The sequence below is a fragment of the Pezoporus occidentalis genome, unplaced genomic scaffold (assembly GCF_034315485.1).
Source record: "Pezoporus occidentalis ecotype Australia unplaced genomic scaffold, CSIRO_AGI_Poc_V1 ctg125, whole genome shotgun sequence".
NCBI lineage: Eukaryota > Metazoa > Chordata > Aves > Psittaciformes > Psittacidae > Pezoporus > Pezoporus occidentalis.
The window spans coordinates 1,536,544-1,556,634 of record NW_026913049.1 but is presented as its reverse complement, the minus strand read 5'-3'; the positions used below and the strand labels follow the sequence as shown (position 1 = coordinate 1,556,634).

The 20,091-nt window shown below is 37.2% G+C and overlaps 1 protein-coding gene across 7 annotated transcripts in view; it reads right to left on the bottom strand.

The window, feature by feature from the left end:
• Positions 1-16,316: 16,316 nt before the first annotated feature.
• CNTN5 (contactin 5) overlaps positions 16,317-20,091 on the bottom strand; it is a 642,522-nt gene continuing 638,747 nt past the window's right edge. For all 7 annotated transcript variants that reach the window (XM_062607749.1, XM_062607746.1, XM_062607745.1 and 4 more), the window contains one exon: positions 16,317-19,180. In XM_062607749.1, the coding sequence (XP_062463733.1) occupies positions 19,077-19,180 (104 nt within the window). In that variant the 3' untranslated portion in view covers positions 16,317-19,076. The remainder of the gene's footprint in view (positions 19,181-20,091) is intronic.

Genomic DNA, 20,091 nt, shown 5'->3' with positions numbered 1-20,091 from the left:
AATGCAGTAATTCCATGTATATGCAAAGATCCCTTTATGCTTCAAGTTGTTAATTTAATGCTGCCATGTAATGAATAATGCAATACTATTGTAAAAAACAGCGTAAATATTGCCACAATGTCAGGCAAATTGCTTCAGGCTGACCAGGTTTACTCATGCCAGACTTCATTAAATTCTTGGGTTTCCCCATCTCTAATCTTGATGTATTTATACATACTTAGATTATTAGCTGTATTGTGCTTTTTGTGATATTTTAATGAGAGCTTTTTTTTTTGCATTATTTTCCTCAATTCAATGTACTTCATAGAAATATGTCAAAACTAACTGTAAATATGAAGGTACCTGCATAATGCTCCTGATTTCTTATGTATGGAGTTAGAGGTCTTAGAATTCCTGGCGGTATTTATAAAATTTAAGCAAACCTATTTCCAGTACATCAGCTGACTAGCTATGGCATTCCTATCTTTCAGAGAAATGGAAAGTATTTTCCAAAGTCTGATGGGTGCACAGTGAAAGCAAATCACAGTGTAGGGGTGCTACAACCATTTTCCCTTCTGTCAGTTCCATAGTAGTCTGCTCTGATAGATCATAGACTCATAGAATGGTTTGGGTTGGAAGGGACCGTAAAGCTCATCCAGTTCCAACCCACCTGCCACAGGCAGGGACACCTTCCGCTAGAGCAGCTTGCTCCAAGCCCCGTCCAGCCTGGCCTTGAGCACTGCCAGGGATGGGGCAGCCACAGCTTCTCTGGGCAGCCTGTGCCAGAGCCTCACCACGCTCACAGGGAAGAACTTCTTCCTAATATCTAATCTAAATCTACCCTCTGTCAGTTTAAATCTATTCCCCCGTGTCCTAGCCCTACCTGTCCTTGTAAAAAGTCCTTGTCCAGATTTCTTGTAGGCTCCCTGTGGGAACTGGAAGCTGCTCTAAGGTCTCCCTGGTCTCTTCCCCAGGCTGAGCAGCCCCAACTCTCTCAGCCTGACCTCATCAGAGAGGTCCTCCAGCCCTCTGCGCATCTTTGTGGCCCTTCTCTTGACTCGCTTCAATAGGTCCATGTCCTTTTTACCTTGTGGGCCCCACCACTGGGCACAGGCCTGCATGGGGGTCTCATGAGAGTGAAGTAGATGGGGAGAATCACCTCCCTCGACCTGCTGGTCATGCAGGGCTTTTTTTGCTCTTTAGACTTTCAAGCCCATAAAAAGTGGGAAGAATTATCAATTGCACTGAAATATGATGAAAGGCTTTAAGAACAACAATTTAATTTTGTATTTATAAGAAATATAAACTGAATCCCCAAATGATTAGAATAAGATTCGTCCTGTCAGGAGATTGTTCCTGGAGAGTGCTTCTTATGAGTGCATTTTTGATTCCTGAACTTCCATCCTTAGGTGTTTTTGGAAGGTAAGTAATAATGAAGAATTTTTATATATACTCTGTATTTTTCATTGTTACACAAGCTCTTGTCTCAGGAGATCTGTACAGGACGCTAATGGAGTGTTAGTAGAAATGGAGAACCCACGCAGTGTGAATAATGATCTCTGGTTTTGGCCCATGTTCTGAAAGAAACCTTGCAGCTTTGTGTACTTTCAGCTGAGGGAAATCTTTCTGAGAACACAACTTTACCTTTGGGTATATTGGTACCATTTGGCTGCTAGGTTGTCTTGGCCTGGTGCAAAATCACTGTCTGTAGGGCTTAGGAAAGGACAGAAGGATTTAGAGAGCAAATGAGTAGTACAGGCTACCTTGTATCGGCTTCAGTGCATTCTTCTATGCTGTATACTGCTGGAGAAGAGCAATGGATGTCATCTTTGCTTGTGACAACTCTTTCCTGAAATATAATGACTAGAAGTCACCAGCACACTGGAATAGCACAGCCATAAAGCTCACCCTGTTGGGTTTAGTTTATCACATGGTTTGTCTGGCTCTTGTTCTCCCTGGCAGATGCAGACAGCCACTTTTTCAAGAGGGAAATGCTCTTCTACAGTGATTTCTCTGAGCCTTTAGGAACCGTGCTTTTAGCTGGTTTACTCATCAGTGGTTATAGGAGCTACTTTGAGGGGTAATCCTCAGTGCTTGTTGGGATGCCAAGTCCCAAAGAAAAGATGTGAAAGATCCGGAGAAGAGATTTTAAGTCTTCTAATTTAATTTAAGATTTACTGCCTGCTAGGAGAGGAAAGCAAAAGACATTGTCTGAACATGCTTTAAAACCTCTTTTTTTTTCTGTCTTGAGGCATAACTTTTTGTCTGCTTAACAACAGTGGGACATGTAGGAGGTTTGACTCTGTCTCTCACTGATGTTGGTAAGCTCATCCTTCAAAAGCTTGGCTTTCATATTAGCCTGGGCTGCTGTTTGAATATGTGACACATCATCGTCACCTGCTGATTTCCAAAACTTGTTTAGTTGAATGCTTTCTTTAACAAAAGGAACCTGTATTCACTGGCAGTGGCTTAACTTGTCTCTGTTTGAAGTAGATGGGATTCATAGAAAAGGATAAGAACTCTTTCAGAATATTCTCATACATTTTCTGTGAGAGACAGACAAAAAAATTTGGTAGTTAAACAAAACTCAAGCTGTTTAAACTCATTTGAGCTAATGCCACCTACCCCTCACCTCTGAGCTTGTGTATGCTTATACATACATATATGTATTTTGACCATTTACTTAGAGCTAATGCTGCTTTTTTGCAGACTTATCTCTTGCAGAGTGGTATTCTAGTTCTGATAATATTTGAATTAAATGAAGGCTGTTCCCTTAGCAACTGCAAGCTCAATAATCTTAAAATGCAATGGGAATAAAGACAGTAACTAATATTTCCTGAACATCTGGGGTTTGTGAAAAATTCCTTTTCATAAATCTCGTAAATGGTCTTCGGCTGAATAAAGGGTGGGTTTTAAAATGATGTGTTATTATTTTGATGTGCAGTATAATTTGTTTACTTGGATTGGGATGTCCTGCCACTTTGCTGCTGAGTATACTGAGAAAAATTGTGAAAGTCAATTTAATTTTTTCTCCTATTTATTTGTGATTTATGTTTGGGTTTTAAACAGCTCCTTATATCTGAAGCCATTCACTTTAGACATAACTGCTTATATTAGGCTTATATGGTAGCTTCATTCTCTTTCCTCAGTTTCTATTAATTTATATGAAAACGGTGTTTACATTGCTTGGAGGCCACATCCAAAAAGAAATAATTCCGTGTTTTGAAGCATGGTGATTGGAACTGTGAACTCTTCTTTGATTTCCAAGCTCTTTGGACATGTAGTGAATCTTACTGTATCGTTTGCAAAAAGGCCCTTGAAATAAAGCCTTGGTTTTGTTGTTCTTTGATACTTGTGCAAAAGAAATAATTATGAAACAGATCAGTTTAGGGGAGAGGTTTCCTCTGACTCCCAGACTGTTGGTCAGCTGGACATTGCTTGGCTTTCTGCCTCCTGGAAGGATAAGACAAAGGTCCATCTGTTGCTTGTTCTAGTAAAACGTGGCCAAGGCAATGGTTGGCCTGTTTTTTCCTGTGTCACAAAATCCCGGTAAGTTCTCACTGGAGGTAAAAATTGGTCAAAATATCATGATGCAATGCATTAACTGTCTGTAATTGATTTTTTACTATTAAATAATTTTTACAAGATAGGTTCAAGCTACAAAACGCTTGAAAAACTTACAGGTAGAACTTACTGAGGAATCTGTTTGGGATAGCTGAAAGGCTGCTGAAAGGACAATGACAGTACTATTGTGCTATAAAACTAATGCCAGTAATTACTATATGTCAATATGTTACATTCTCTAGGAATAGAATAAGAAGAAAATATGGTATACTGATACTTTAGAGAGATAAGAGCTGTTATATACCAAGCTGCTCTGAGTTTATTCTTTTGGAAGCAGGTAAATAATGCACAATTAGAACAGAGATGATGAGGATACCTGTGCTCTTGTTCCTGGAAAATTTCAGTCCCTGTCTCAGAAAATTCTCAAAGCTTATTTGTCATGAGCAGTGAGCTCAGCTTTTATGGTAGAAAGGTTATTTTGGAGATTGTTGTGTTTTTTTTCCCCTCCTGAGAAATACAGCTCCTCACTACAATTTTTCCTCAGAAGTGTTGGATTTCTTTTTAAATATAAACATATACATGCACACAGTGGACCCAGGTGATCTGTCATCTGGAAAATAAAGACCAAAAGCATTAAAATAACCTGAGATTCTGGGGAAACATAGTATAGAAGTGTTAGAGCAGTTCAGATGTGTACTCCAAAGGACTGAGAGTTTCACGCCTATGCATATTGCTTTATTGCAGTCTAGGTGGAATATTACAAAGCTGGGAGAAGGAAGAGACAGGGGCTACCAGCCAGCTTAGATTGGAAACTGCTGTGTGAGAGGCTGTCTCTTGGCAAAGAAAGTTAATAGTCTGATAGATCCAGATTTTCTTAAGTGATATTAAATTGGGAGTTTCACAACAATAAGTACTAGCATTATGTTGCTGATGGGTCTGCGATAGATGACATGAATGTAAGCAAAAGCTGTTTCATAGAAACTGACATAAGACAATTAATTTATTATACTCTGAAAAATTTTTATCTTCATTAGGCTGCAAAACGGTCCCAGTTAGAATAATTTTCACTTATTAAATGAAAAATGAGAAAGCATTCATATATCTGAATGACTAAATGTAGAAGCAGAATAATACTCTCTTTAGTAAAGTGTTGCTGTTGAATACCATCAACTGTAATAACTGTGCCCATAACAATAATCTGCCCTACTGATCATTAACTTCACAATGAGTAACAGTGCTGCTTTATCTAATGGACCTGCAGGTAATTGTTGTTTCCTTTACTAATTACATTAGGGAAATGAGACCTGTTAGCACTGAAATGGCTTGAAAGACTTAAGCAAACCTTTCTGAAGGGTAAAATGCCTGGCTATTTTTCTTTTACTTTCTGTCCTAAGTTTTTTATTATTCCCCCACTGTTCTAATTACTGAGAAACATCTTTTTTGTCCCTTAAATAGTTGAACCTTGGACATATCATATGCTTTAGTATTCCGGGAAGTTCCTCCAAATGATTAGAATATACTGCTTGTGAAAACATAAGACTTAATTCTTCCTATCTGCGCTATTAACATTGAGAGTCATGGAACAATAGCTTAATTCCTTTGTAAAAATGTGCCATGGGTAGTACACATTATGCAGAGGGGCTTTTTCAGCAAACGCCAGCCTGCTCTGCTTAGATGATCAGAAGGAAAAAAAAGTCCTTGCAAAATTAGACTTCCTTATGATTTGGATTTGTTAATTTCCCAAAGATGAGGAAATTCACAAGCAAAGGGTAGAAACTCAAGAATCAGAATGTATGTTTAAGGGGAGGGAAAATCAGTAAAATAAATTTCCAGAAAGTCTCTCAGTTCAGTTACCATCTGTATCAGGGCAAATGGCAGAATCCTACTTTCTGAGAAAGTGTCTTACGATAGTCCGTGATGTCAATGAGCCAAAGCTCCAAAGCCAAACCACAAAAAAATATCCAAGCGCTTACTTTGCAACTGTGAAATACCCAGTAGCAGAAAGGAGAGCAGAACTCATCTTTCTAAGGCACAGTTTAATTATGGAGGAAGTTATTCTACCACATAATGAGAGGGCCACCTCTTGGAAAAAGAGCACTGACCACAAAGGTCTGCTGGTATTATAATTGAAACAAAGCAAGCTTCTTTTCCACATTAGTGATAATTTTGGTGCAAAAGGAGATCTTGATTTTATCTTGCAATTTATAAAGATTTTAATTTGAATGAATAGGTCATCTGTTAGTATTTTCATTTATCACCTGTTGTCCTTCCATGCCCTGAAAAAAACAATCATTTTAATTAATCTGTGGTCTCTCAAAGCTCCTTCTGCTAACCCAAATGAACATTCAGTCACTGCTCTCACCTTGCCTTGGTCTAAAACTGCTACAGTCTGCCAATTATTTTCTTAAGGACAATAATGCATCTTTTCTTTTTCTTATATCAGGTGTCCAGAAGGCAATTTAAATTCAAAATAGGATCATTATTAAATCTAGTTTATTAGAATTGACTTACCTGTACGTTTTGAAGAGCTCTGTTTTTCAAAAAACTTGTCTTTGTACGAAATTGAGCTAAAATTTTTTTAACTTGAAAAGTAATTGCAGGAGAAATGAAATAAAAGATTTGACTAAGCATATAGCCAAGGAATTAAAAAATTGATAAAATGTCTGACTGTATGTGTAAATTAAACAGCATGGGACTGGCAAGGCTCATTTTAAGGTCTAAGATCTAATGAGCATCAGATTCTGAGGTAAATATTGCAATATACTTGTGGGAATGAATAAATGCACAGCACTCAAATTGCATTACATATAAATACATCCTCTTTTACAAAAGTGACACACAGAAAAGTATGTGTATTTTGAAGTAGGGCATTATTCAGTCAGTCGGTATTGCCTCTGGTTTTCCTAAGAATAGATTGTGATCCTTATGCCTCAGAAAGTAAAATACCTTACAAGGTATTTATTTTATATATCCTTATTACTTACAAGGTAAAATAATCCTTTACAGAGACTATGCTATAATCAGATTTGGCTAGTTCTCAGATAAGATGCAATTTCCCCCCCCTGTTTTCATGACAGAGTTGTGGAGAAGTGTTTTTATATTCTGCTTGGGCAACCTAGAAATATTTCTTTGCCCCCTCCTCTATCTTGTGTCTGTTCTTGTCGTGAATATTACTATCAGATTTCTGTCTTCTTATATGGAAACTGGTGAAGGTAAGCTCAGCAGGACACTTCACTCAGGGGTAAGTTCTTCCTATGCTATTCATTGAGAAATAGCTATACCAACCAAGAACATCATAGCATGAATTTCTATCAATCTGTCATAAATTTGCAATTTCACATGTTTTACACAATAATTTCAAGATTCCATACCTTCTCAATGTGCCAGCAGGATTTGATGTTACAGAAAGCTACATGTTCAAAGGAGATGTGGAAAGGAACAAAAAGACCAGAAAATAAATCCCTGTGCCGTGAATTTCCAGGATTCTGCCTTAAGCAGGATCATGTTTTCCTTATCGACACAGGTAACTCCTTCACTCCTTAAACCACCCAGGAATAAAACTAGCAGATCTTGAACAGTTAGGAGAGAAGAAGTAGTTTTTTATTTTTATTTTTTTTATTTTTAATGGAAATGAACATTACACTGATTTTATATGCTAGAATCGTGTTTGCTGTTACGTATGCATAAGGATTACTTGCACCCAGTTTTATGATATGTACTTGGGAACTTTTCAAGGTCAGTGTGAAAGATGCTGTAAGTATAAAACAGAATTTAAAATTATTCTTCTGTGTGAAAAATCGTCTCTGCCTAATATGGATTCATTGTTAGTCAGGATTGGGCCTTACTTGAAATCTGGCATTTCCTTTGGAGTAAAACTGCTTTTCAAGTTAATAACAATGCAGTGATACACAAATCACAGCTTATTTTACATATCTTTTTGAATAATCCACTTTTTCAGTAGAATTGTTTCTGTATACCTGGAGTGCACTTATAATAGGAACACTTATAAATGATGCTGAGTATATTGCCTTATAAATTTTGTCACATCCAGCAAAATTATTAATATTTTACAAGGATTATACCATTAAGACATACTTTCATGGAATGAAAAGGTTATGAAAATGAAATGTCACACACTATGATTTTGCCTTAAAGATCCTAGTCATTTACACAGCACTGTAGAATGGTAGTATAAAAGAGAGCAGTCTTTCTTTTTGATAGGCTTTGTTCAGGAGCCAGAGTTTCACATTTCATGCAGCATGTTATGTATGGAAATCACTTGGAAAAGGTCACCATCTATCCTAGTCACTTCTTGTTCAATTATGCACTGTAATATCATGCATTAAGCAATGCTGTTTTAAAGTAATTCAAGGAAAGATAAGAAACCTTAATGACAATACATCAACTGATATTTATTTAGGTCATAAGACATGCGCATGCCTCGTGTGCTTGACAATGAATGGGAATTGTGTATACAACTACTACATCACAGAAAAAGAAGTTTTAAACTCCTCCTTCTTCACTGCTGTAATATATCTGGGAGCCCTTGGACTGAAATACAGACACAACAAAACTGAACGGAAAGCTCATTTCAGCTAGAATATATCCAACTTAACTGAAAAATAAAATGGCTAATATGCCTATTCTGAATTTAGATACCAGAGAGAAGCAGCAGCCTCAATGTGCAAGACTTGCCCACATTATTACTGAGTGTTGGAACGAAGAAATTATTTCAGCTTAATAACATAATGGGTGTTCTAGAAGTTACAGGTTCATACAAGCTAAGGACAAAAGAAGCCGTGAGCATTTTAGAATCTATTCTGTAACTTCACTTTGGAAAACTCAAACCTGAGACATGCCAAATTATACAGAAAACTGATTAGAATACTTTTGGAAAGCCTGAAGTGAAATGGTCTTCTTTTGTGCAGTGGAAAATTAAATTTCTTAAAGTGTTGGAGGTTAAGAATTTTTATTGCTTGCTTTGATTATATTCTTTTTTTCAGTTTGTTGAGTTTTATACATACCTTCATGAGCATCAGACTGTCAGCTTTATGTGATGTTGCAATACAGTTTGTTTATTAATATATATTGACTTTTTCCTTTAAGGTAACTATCTCACTGGTGGATTCTTTCACTCTCCAGGTATAATTATTTTTTCCACCTCTGCTTCTGCTGAGTTCTTTACAAGCATTCAAGTAAAAAAATACCATTTAGGGGAATAGGTAAAATTGTAGAATCAATTTTAATCTTAAACCTGCCCCACAGTTTTTGTAGCCTCAGCTCTTTAAAATATTTTAACATTTCAAATGTAATGAATGCTTTTGTGCATATACAGAGAGTTTTTTGTTTGGTTTTGTTTGGTTTTTTGTTTGTTTGGTTTCTTGGGTTGGTTGGTTGGTTTTTTATTCAGTGGCAGCTTTTCATGGTTTTGGACACTTTTATGAATGTAAACTAAATAAGGAGTAGTGTAACACATCTCCCTTTTGTATATCTGCATCATGTAAACAAGAATATAATTAGGTTATACGTAGGCCATTCTGAGATATTCTAATTGGGCAATCAGAGAAACTGCTGTTCAAGCAACACATCTGAAGCTATTTCCCAGGGTTGTGATGGAGGTATAAACCTTCAAAGATATTATAAATTATGAAAATTGAACCCTTCAAAACAGGTTCAGTAGACACAAACCTTTGAAACCCACCTCCACAGTATGCTTTAAGGTAGAGTGGACAATTTATACCCAGAGCAGGTGATGCAAGGCTATGCAGGGGCTATACAGTTAAGGTGGAAGTGGCTGCTCCTCAGCAGTTGCTCAGGTTAGTGCTGTTACTGAGGTGTCGTGGTTTAAACCCAGTCAGGCAACTCGTTCACTCACTCCCCCCCTTCTTGCCCTCCCCCTACTCCCGGAGGGATGGAGAGGAGAATCGAAAAGAATGCAACTTCCATGGGTTGAGATAAGAACAGTTTAGTAACTAAGGTATAACACAAATCACTACTGCTACCACCAATAATAACAATGATAAAGGAAATAACAAGGGAAGAGAATACAACACCTCAGCACCAGCCGACAGATAACTCACCCCCAGCCCGACCAAGCACGGGCCGATACCTCCTCCAGCCCTGCAGTCCCAGCCCTTCTGGGTTGGGTAACTCCCAGTTACATCCTGGGCATGACATGCTGTGGTATGGAATACCTCTTTGGTCAGTTTGGGTCAGGCGTCCTGTCTCTGCTTCCTCCCGGCTTCCCCTCCTCCCTGGCAGAGCATGAGGCTCACAAAGTCCTTGGCCAAACCAAAACATCATTGTTATCAGCTCTGTTCCCAGGCCAAAAGTCAAAACACTGCACTGCACCAGCTACCAAGAAGGAAAAACATGACTGCTACTGCTGAACCCAGGACATGAGGGTAGGAATAAAGGTCAGGGTTTTGTTTTCAGTCCAGTTACTGGTTGGTGAAGAAGTCTTTACCTTTCAGGCATGGAAGAGGCCATGAACACAGGGAGCCTTTTATTGGCATCTTCTTCCTATGATCAACAGTTTTGTGTGAGATGTAATGGCAAAGAGGGCAGGAGAGCTGGCAGGCAGGATCCCATAGGAATCTTGTGTGTCTTCTATTATATTTAATAATGCAAGGATGGACAAGAAACATTTCAAATTCACCAGATAGGAAATTTTTTAAGTTAATTCCTTCTTTGGTTGAAATTTTTTTTTTTTTTCTGGCCCTTCTGCATCTATGCTAGCTTGAGAGGGTATTTCTCTCCCTTCTGATTTTCCATGTACCTCTCTGTAAGCTGTGCCTCATTTAAATTTATAGGGTAAGTAGAATATATGAGTTGCTTGTTTTCCCTAGTCAGTTAATTCAAGATTTCTGTCTTAAATTTAAGAATTTAAATAGAATTTATTTTTGGCTCAACTCTCTTGGGCTTAAGTGAACCCATACAGATGCAAGATGGAAGAAACACCCAAATGCAGCATTACTGACCCAGTCTGAGATGATGATGCAAGACCCTGCAGTCCAGGAGGAGCGTTGCCCAAAGTTCAGTCAATTCTGACAGGCACAGCAGCCTTCTGCAAAGCTCCCCCCACCCCAGTTTATTTTTGTGGCTGAATGGGATATTTATGTTGTATTGGACAAGCTAATATGCTAAAAATACGGAACAATACACTAAAGCACAGTCCTAATTGGAATGGAAGCTAAGGAACTACAAAGAGTAGCTGAATCACTCGTTTTTCAAGTGTAGATACTCTGTGCTCTAATGGTATTAGCGTTTCAAGTTACCTCTCGTGTATTCAAATATCCTCCATTTTTTTAATCTAGAGGATCATCTGATGTATTTAATTTCTGGATGTAGCTGCAGCCCAGTTAATTGAAGTATACCATGCCTCTAAAAACTTCCAGAGTAGAGCATAGAGACTCCAAAGTGACTAGGTTGCTTAATTGTTACTCAGCAACAGCTTTACTGAGGCTGGTTTATCTCAGCTATCATGCTTGAAGCATCTGGGACCACTAAAAAGGAATCATATTTTTTTAAATGGAATAAGCCAAACATACATTTTATGTGAAAACACCCACAACAGTTTGAAAAATATAATTCATTTTCTTATAAACAGAAATGCAGAAGTTTAAAATGAAAATGTCAGTCATCAGATCTAAAAAGATGTCTTCCTATTTAAGTAAGCTGCAAGCCCAATGCAAAGCACACCAAGGCTTGTATCAATTCTTAAAAAGTGCTAGTGAGAGCTGAATGCCAAATAGCTTCCCAGGAGGCATGTTATGCTAATCACTATGGCAATCAGTTATTTATCATTCTTGCAGACATGTATTTTCCATTTACGCTAACTGGGTGGTTGATTGGATTTTGTTCATTAAATGGGCAGAGTAAAAACTGGTCTTATAAACTGCTGTTCAAGTTAATTAGTGAGTATGTGTGTACTCAGAAGCAGAAAACTAAGTTTTCAAATTATAACCTACATCAATCAGGCATCTTTTCTACATTATACCAAAATAATTCCACTTAGTGTATTCAGCATAAAAGGGAAAGTAAAAATGCTGCATTTTCATTTCCCCTGTTCTCTGATGGTCTGGCAGTAAATGTGATGTAGTTACTCATAAAAGAGAAAGAACAGATACTTGCTTCTGCTCTGCTGTCTTACCTAAAACTCTTCCAGGCTCTGTCTTTCTTAAGAAACAGTGCAAGGATAGGGAGATCCTTAGTAGGATTTTGTGTTCATTCATCTACAGTCTTTAGTTAATTATTAGCAGGTAACAGAGATGGCCTGCAAGCACTACCCTGAGGTTACAAGCTAATCAGTAATAATAAAACAGTAATGATTTAAAGGAAATGACTGGTGGAAATGCTATGCTTTGATTCTGGAGATCCAGTTTCAGCTCCTACATTTTATGTCCTTGTGGGAAGGATGGTTTCATTGGGTACGTTCACAAGTTTCCCATGCACACTTCTGAGTTTCCCTATGTAAAACTGAGGCAGAAGTGTTTTTTATTCTGTCTACTGCAAATAATTTAAAGATCCAGCTGGGGGGTCCACAGATCTCAAATACCTCTCTTCTTTCTAACTTGTATCACGTGTCTCAGAGTAGATTTGACTGCTGTGGCCTTCGGAATAGGGGGTATACCGTATTCTGAAATGGCATCTTTTCAATATTGGAGCTTTCTGTGTGAACAGTTATGTATTCATTGGACAGATAAACTGGGATCTTTAACTTTTCATGTAAAGCACTTGGGTTCCACTGTTTCCAAACAGAAAGATGAAGAGGTCTGGGAGTCAGTCTTTCACAGACCTTTGTAAAGCTTTGTCTATTGCATAGGGAAGAATAACAGGAGAACAAGTTGGGGTGTGATAGCTTCCTACCCCATTGTCCACTTGTGTTCAAACTGAGAAGTCTTAGTCCTTTTAGCCTTTCCCAGGGCGGCAGAGGTTGTAGATGATAACCTTGATTATTTTAACTGTCTTTCTCTTATGTCCTTTTGAGCTATGGAGACCTCAAGTGCAACACAGTACCAGTACTGTGACAAACCCAAAGTTCTGTCACGTAACTGTTGTTTCCTCTTGTTCTTATTAACCTTCCTGATGGGACCCAACTTTTACATTCTAGCAGCTGCTATGTGGTGATATGATGAGCCAGGAGTTTCTGACTGCCTTTGAGATTATTCTAAATCCCCTTTCTGGAGTTTCACCTGTCAGTTCCACATTCTCCATGAAGTTAGTATGGTTTAGATTACCTTCACCTGACTTTTGTTGGCATTCAAACATACCCATTGCCTTTTTCCTCCCTCACTCTGTTTTGTGCAGTTCTGTTGGAGTGCTCTAATATAATCTGCCATTTAATTACCTGAAAGTGCTTAATATCATCATAATTTTGAGATTGAGGTGTCCAAAGGAGGTATAAGGTGTCCAGACATCTCTCATCTTACTTCTGAGCTCTGTAAACTTGGCAATGTCAACCACAAAACAGACAGAAAGCTTGTTGCTCCCTTTTCCTGGCTGGCATTCCTCCTCTATATAACCTTGCCAAGAGCCTTGTGAAAAGCTGTGGCAATACAGATCCTATTTTACTGAAATTTAAGAAATTATGGTGGGGGTGCAGGGGAACAGACTTCCCAACCCAATATCATCTGTATGGAGAGGGTTATGTGAGTCAATGTAATTTTTGGGTTTGGTTTGTTTACTGGTCTATACAAGAAGATCTTCTGGCTTTTGGGGCTTTCCCTGCTCCATATTCTTCTCTCCGTTTTTAGCTGTTTACAGTGTCTTAACAGGTGTACTCTGTGACTCGACGTAAGAAAGTGTTCAGCAGCAATTTAAGAACAGGAATGCCTCACCACCTTGCTGTTGTTCATGAAGGTAAATTTTTTCTTAGTGGAGGAAAGAGTTGTGGGAATAGCTCTGCCTTGAGCAGAGTATGTTTGCCAACATGCTGTCACACCATGGTTTAATGCACTGCAGATCTCTTGTGCTGAAGGACTTTCAGTGTCGTAGTTCTTAGTAAATCAGAAACTTCCATGGAATGTGTAGGTCGAATAAAAAATGATCCAAAAGGAAAGACTGTCATTCTGCAGAGGAAACTTGCAGAGATCCAGCAATATTCAAGCCATTAATGATCTAGAAATCTGATGTGGGGTTTGTTTCCTTTTTTGCCACTGCAAGCCTGTTTCTCATGCTGCAATAATACATTCAGCCAGCAACTTCGCAGCTTTATCTTCTGCATTTAATGGCCAAAGCTTTTCTGAAGAGCATTAAAGACTGATATTTTCCCTTATGGTTACTCTGGTTACTCAAATCCTTTTTTTTAATGAGAAATCTGTAGTGATAAAATTCCTTTCACTTCCCATTGTAAAGTGTGGGATTAGCTTCTATTTCCCTGAGAATGCCAGAAAGTGTAGACAGATAGCAACCTTACACAGTAGATTTTCAGATAGTAGTTCTTAGGGTAATCTTGTGCAATCATTCCCAGATGCAGAAAAATGCTTCCTCTGCTTTACGTCTGAAAGGGAAAAGTCTTATCCTTTCTGACAGCTTGTTGGAAAGCAAACAGTGCTCGGGCAAGAGGCTGGGTGAACTCCAGGTCATCCTTATGGGGAACTGTGCCCAAGGATTTCCCCTTCTTTTTGTCTCTCCTCTCCTGCACTCCCTATACACATGTACACTTCGGCACTTTGTCACAGGATAGGGCAGGGGGAAGAAGAGGCTGCCCACAGACTGTAGGACAGGGTGAAGTGCTACTTTTTCATCTCTGTAATGGGGCAGGAGAGACATTCTGTACTGCATTCAGTACTGCAGGTGATTTGTATTTTCCTAATATGACTTAATGTAAATGTAATATAAGCAGAAAACTTCAACAATTTGCTTTAGTCTTCTCCATGTTAGAAAAGAACTAATACCAGACTTATGCATTACCTTTACTGATCATCTGACAGCCTATGCAATACCATCCGGTGGTCACAGCAGAGTGGGAATTCAGTGTTTTCACATAAATCACATGTGAAACTTGTAATTTGAACAAAAATACATATAAAATATCATCAGCTAGAATAACTCCCACCAAAATAATGATGTATTTGGGTGTATATATTACTCAAAAATAAGAGATACTGAGTTATACAAAACTAAGGAACTGACTTAAGGCTTCTGCTCTAAGTCAGTCACTACACATGGTGAAGTATTTAAAGAATATCAGGGACATAATGTTTTAATATCCTGTCTTACAAAGTCCTTTTTGTAGAAAATAAGAGATGGTGTTATTATGAAATGGAAATGCTTGCTCAGCCAGGCATCAGAGCAGTGCAGCTTAGAGTAAAATTGTACTTGCTAAAGCTTTGACCCACATATGCTTCAAATACTCTCAGTATCTTTTTATTCACATGTTCTGTTGTTGAAAGGAAATCGATACATTTTCCCCATCTTATTTTCTGAACGAAATAAAAATATGCTGAATACCTTTATTTGTGATTAACATGTATAGAGCCTGCCTTTGCTATTCATCTTGAGAACTCTATCTTTCAGGAAGACTCTCATGTTTTTATTCTATATTTTTTAAAATGAAAAGAAAAACCATACCAAAAAGGAGGATATTTTTCACTAGCCAGACATATATATTTCATGATAATAAAAGATGAGCCAAGAGTATCACAGATTTCTTTATCAGTTTCTTCTGATGACTAAGTAGGTTTTTATACAAGCTGGGGTGCTTAGTTAGAAGTCTGACAACAGAAAAGGAGCTCTTGAAGGAAGAATAGCTGTACATCTAAACATCTGTGCCAGTGTGCTTAAGCAGTTGACGCCTGTAATAATAATGTACGAATTTCCATATATCTGATATTCCCAGTATATTTCAATATGCACACTTCTCCATGTCAGCAAAACCAGGTCATTACAGTTTTCTGTGACATTCAGAACTAATTTAATGCAAGTCCTGATATAATACGCTACGTAGGCCATATTCATTTTGTAATTGAAGTCTCAGTTCAAATGATGATGTGCCAATTTATTTTTATTTTCAAAATGGGCTTTTTGACTTCGTAATGTGTTGCAAAGTCATTCACCCCCATAAATATGCATTTTATAAAGAAGTGACTGGGGATTATTAAAATCACAAATAAAACAAACAAACAAAAAATATTTGTTATAATTGGCTCATCCATTATTATACTTTTCCACCACAATTTGATGTGTATTTTTGAAAGCTTTTTTGTTGTGATTTGTCACACAGAGTATTTCAAATGTAAGACAAAGCAACTAAACATTTTAACTGAATATGAAATGGCTAGACCATGCTTATGTACCTGCACAGCCATGGGGTATTGGTAACACTTGAAAGAATGTCATAGACACCAGAGAGTTCCCAGGAACTATGTATTACATCGGTACATAGAGGATTGCCCTCGGTGGCTTCTTTGTAAAGCAGCTCTTTTTAATGGTTTTGTTGTTGGTTTTTTCCTTCAGTGCAGAGAGCTTTTATCTCAGAAGCCGATTTGCAGACTTATTTTGCATTTTTTGTTAGGCAGAGTTTCATGTTGAGAGCTCCAGCCTTCTTGCACCTTCCTCTTATTTAATTATAAGAATAATATCAACACAGGGAAACCAGCGCATATGTTAAATTAGCAGGACGCCAAAAATTATGTAATTTTACTGGCTCCATTGTCCACATTCACTGTGCAGATACATGATTTTCTTGAAAGTTTTGTTATTGCTTCTGGAATCCAAAATATTTGTGTCACCCTGTCCTCTATGAATATAATTCAGGAGCTGACAGGAGATAAGATAAAAGTCAATAAAAAGAGAATTATTTATTAAAAAGATCTAATGTTACAAGAACAGTACACAGGAACTATTATATTACTGTGTCTTCCACATTGTATATACCATTATATATAGCATATATACAGATTGTATACAATATATCTAACATTTTTTTTATGGGCCATGACACTATCTTTTTTCTTAGTCTACGAAACAAAGTTTCTTTCTAATTATTTTTTTCCAAACAGATCTTGTGGAATTATACAAAAATACAGTCTCCTCAGTGACGCCAGACTGCACTATTACAATCTTTTACATGAAGAAGGAAAGAGCTTTCCTTTGCAACTAAAAAAAGGGTATGTCATGATAAAGAATCTTCTTCTACAAAGTAACAAATAGGTAATACATAGATACTTAAACATTTAAAACATGTTTATTAATATATTTAAGATGCAAAATACATATTCTGTTGATGTTGAATATAAAACATACCCCTTTTTTTGTCCCTGTAATACAACTACATTATCTGATGGTATGTTCAATATTTCTATCTGTATCTTGATACTAGAGAATGAGATAGATATGTCTAGATGCAGCTCTATCTCCTTATCAGACTTTTGTTCTCCATATAAAGCATAGCCATTTATTGTATTCAGAAAGCTGTTAAACCAAAATGCCACTATCAGTGACTAACATTTTTGAATACTCTGAAATAAACTGCATTGGCAAGCAACTGTATAAAAAATAGAGGAAATTATGCTTAACTAATTTATAAAATAGCCATTTTGATTTTTGGTTCATCACTTTATTCTTGTTTATTTTAACCTTTTGAAAAATCATGGTTTGCTGATGCAAGTTCTTTGCACAGTAGCAGTGCTGCTACTTTACAAGTGACAGCAGGTGGGTATTTCTATGAGTTTGCTCAAGGTACATTCCACCTTCCTTTCTTTGATCTCAAAGGCTTTTCCAGAAGCAGAGATGCAGAAGGTCTCCTTTTGTCTCTATCTATAGTCTTTGCTCAGCTATTTGTCCTGCCTTTGTTTTCCTAGCAATGTGGTGATTAAGTAAGTTTAAAACCTTCTTTTTTAGAAAATTATTTAAAATATTAGTGGGTAATAAAGATTTGAGTTGAACCATCTCTGAAAAATTTTACTGATAAAATACTCAAAAGAAAAAAGATCAGTCAGCTTTTTACCTACCAAGCACTCAATCTGAGTTGTGCCTTCTTGGCTACTATTTTAAAGCTGCTAAGAAAGGGCACAGTTAGAGAATTTTAGACCCAGAACCCATCAACCCAAATAGATTTGCTTCAAAACTTTTAGAGGGATGGACAGCCGGTAGAACTATGCTGTTAGGACATGCTTGTTGAACAATTTTGACTTGCTTTTTCCAAGGCAAGGGAATGTTCATCCTAGGCATGATCTCTAGATACATGGTGGTAAAACACCCTCCCTCATAACACTGTGCACACTACCATAGCTGTACAAACTCACATGCCACATATCCTGGGGATTATTTTGATTCATGTGCCAATATGTGAAAAGGTCTTCCAATGTAGAAAAATTGTTCATGTTGTCTACCAAGTGAAAAATTGGTACAGCAAAAAGTGGGGATTAAAACTGACAGCGCAAAGTCACTACAAGAGTAATATCTAGTGAGCTACAGAAATAGAGCCAATTAGCTAAATAACTGGAATGATGCCCAGTAGCACTTAGCCAAGTATTTTTTTCGGACACAGCATTCTCCAATATATATCCTACTTGAGCCTGTATATATGTGAACGATTACATTTCAAACAATGTTAATATTCTCTCCATAATATGCTTTCATACATACTTCAACTTGATTATCAAATACATAAAGCACAGAATGTTACTAAAAATGGACCCAGAGGAAAACAAAAAGTTACAACTGAGAAGCGGTTGGAAAAAGTAGGTTTATCTCCTTGCATTGCTTTATTTGTGTTCTTAGCAGCCTAATGTTTAAGTTCCCAGTGTTTTCATTGTCATATGCATTATGAATTTTTATTGGCTATTGAAAATAAATATTTGATTCATTTAACATCAAATCATGTGGGATTTGATAAAAACCAGACTGTTTCTGTTTAATCATTTTCCATTTACCTTGCAATAAAATAAATGGCTTTTCTGCTCCATTTTGTTACTTTCTGGGTGTGCTGTCTAGTATTTTATTGAGATTCTTTTTATTAATTAAATACATAACCATAAACAATTTTTGTTAAATAGATAATCAACAAATTATTTCTACTTTTGCAGTGGTCTGTGTATCTAAACTATTATTTTTCTCTAATCAGTATGAACTACCAGCCATAGGGGATGCAAGAAAAGTATTTGACAAAGCTGTATCAAACTGTGTTCTATATTTTAAAAAGTCTTTTTTTTCCAAACCAAACAGATGTACTGTACTAGACACCACTAATGATACATGACTGGGGTCACCAAAATAGAGCGTATTAAAAAAGTAAAGTACCTTTGACAGAAATTATCTTTGCTTACAAAAGTTTATTACATACAATCTGCATATTTTTGGGCCAAGAAGTGTCCCCTCCCCAGAGGACTTTTACAAATAAAGAAGAGAAAAAAACCTGATGAATTATTGACCGTGTCTCCAACGCTCCTCTAAGTGCACCACAGGCTTTTCTATGGGTCTTTAAGCATTAGCTTGGGTTTCCAGTTACTCCACAGACATAAAACTCCATCCCTTGGTGTCATCAAGGTAAAGCAAAAAAATAACAACAACAACAAAATCTGCAGTCTTCACCATGAAGCTGAAGGAACCATCAATGCCAAAATCAGTGTTACCGAGGATGAGGATGTAGACAACGCATGTAAGGTGGATTGAGCACTTGTTACTTTCCCTCCTAAAATTAAAAGTGAAGGAACAATGAATAGGACGTTCCAAAATGGTATGTGATTTTATGCCTTAATCCTCAAAAAGTATTAGACTGCATAAGATGCCCTGAGTCACAAACACAAATCTTCCTGGAACAAGGAATCAAAGCTAGCCCTTGCTCTTGATGTTTATCCAGAGGAAAATGTGGTCTTTTGCTCAGCCCAGTGATGTTATTAGATCATAACAGTCCTTTAAAAAGCCGTGCTAATGGTAATTGTGCTATGGGCTGGTGCTGGCAACAGATTGCAGGGAAGGGAACCAGACTGGGTTTCTTTGGACAACAGTTGTTCCAAGTGGAAGTGATCTGTTGTGTGTAATCTAATCAAAAATACCAGGTTAGAGGGAATGGAAGGTTTTGCGTCCTAGAATTATGGCTCAAAAGATATATGAAACCATGAAACTCCATATTCCATGGAGGAAGGATTGGTGCCTTCTGCATTCTGATGATAGCCCTGCATCTAGTTTGTGACTAGAGTAGAGCTGAAATTCAGGTGAAGATTGAAGTTTCAGGCACACACTTTTTGGATAGTTGTCCTTAAGGACTCCTAAAAAGCAATGTTTGGTAGAATTTTAAAGTGTTAGCAGAAAGTTAGAATTAAGACGCTTCGCTATGTTTAGGCAAAAGACAATGTTATTTTCTGGTTCTTGCCACTAGTCCTTCCATCCCTTTCTTACCTGTGTAATACTGATACTTTAAATTCTTTCAGTATATTGCAGTAACTGAGGAAATAGAAGCTAGACATCATAATTAACATCATAATAATACCTTAATAATTTAATAAAATAATATCTACTCAATTGAGTCAGTGGAACCTATAGAGAAATTCAGCTTATTCTAAAGCAGGCTAACTAAATGCATGCCATTTTAGCTGTGTTAAA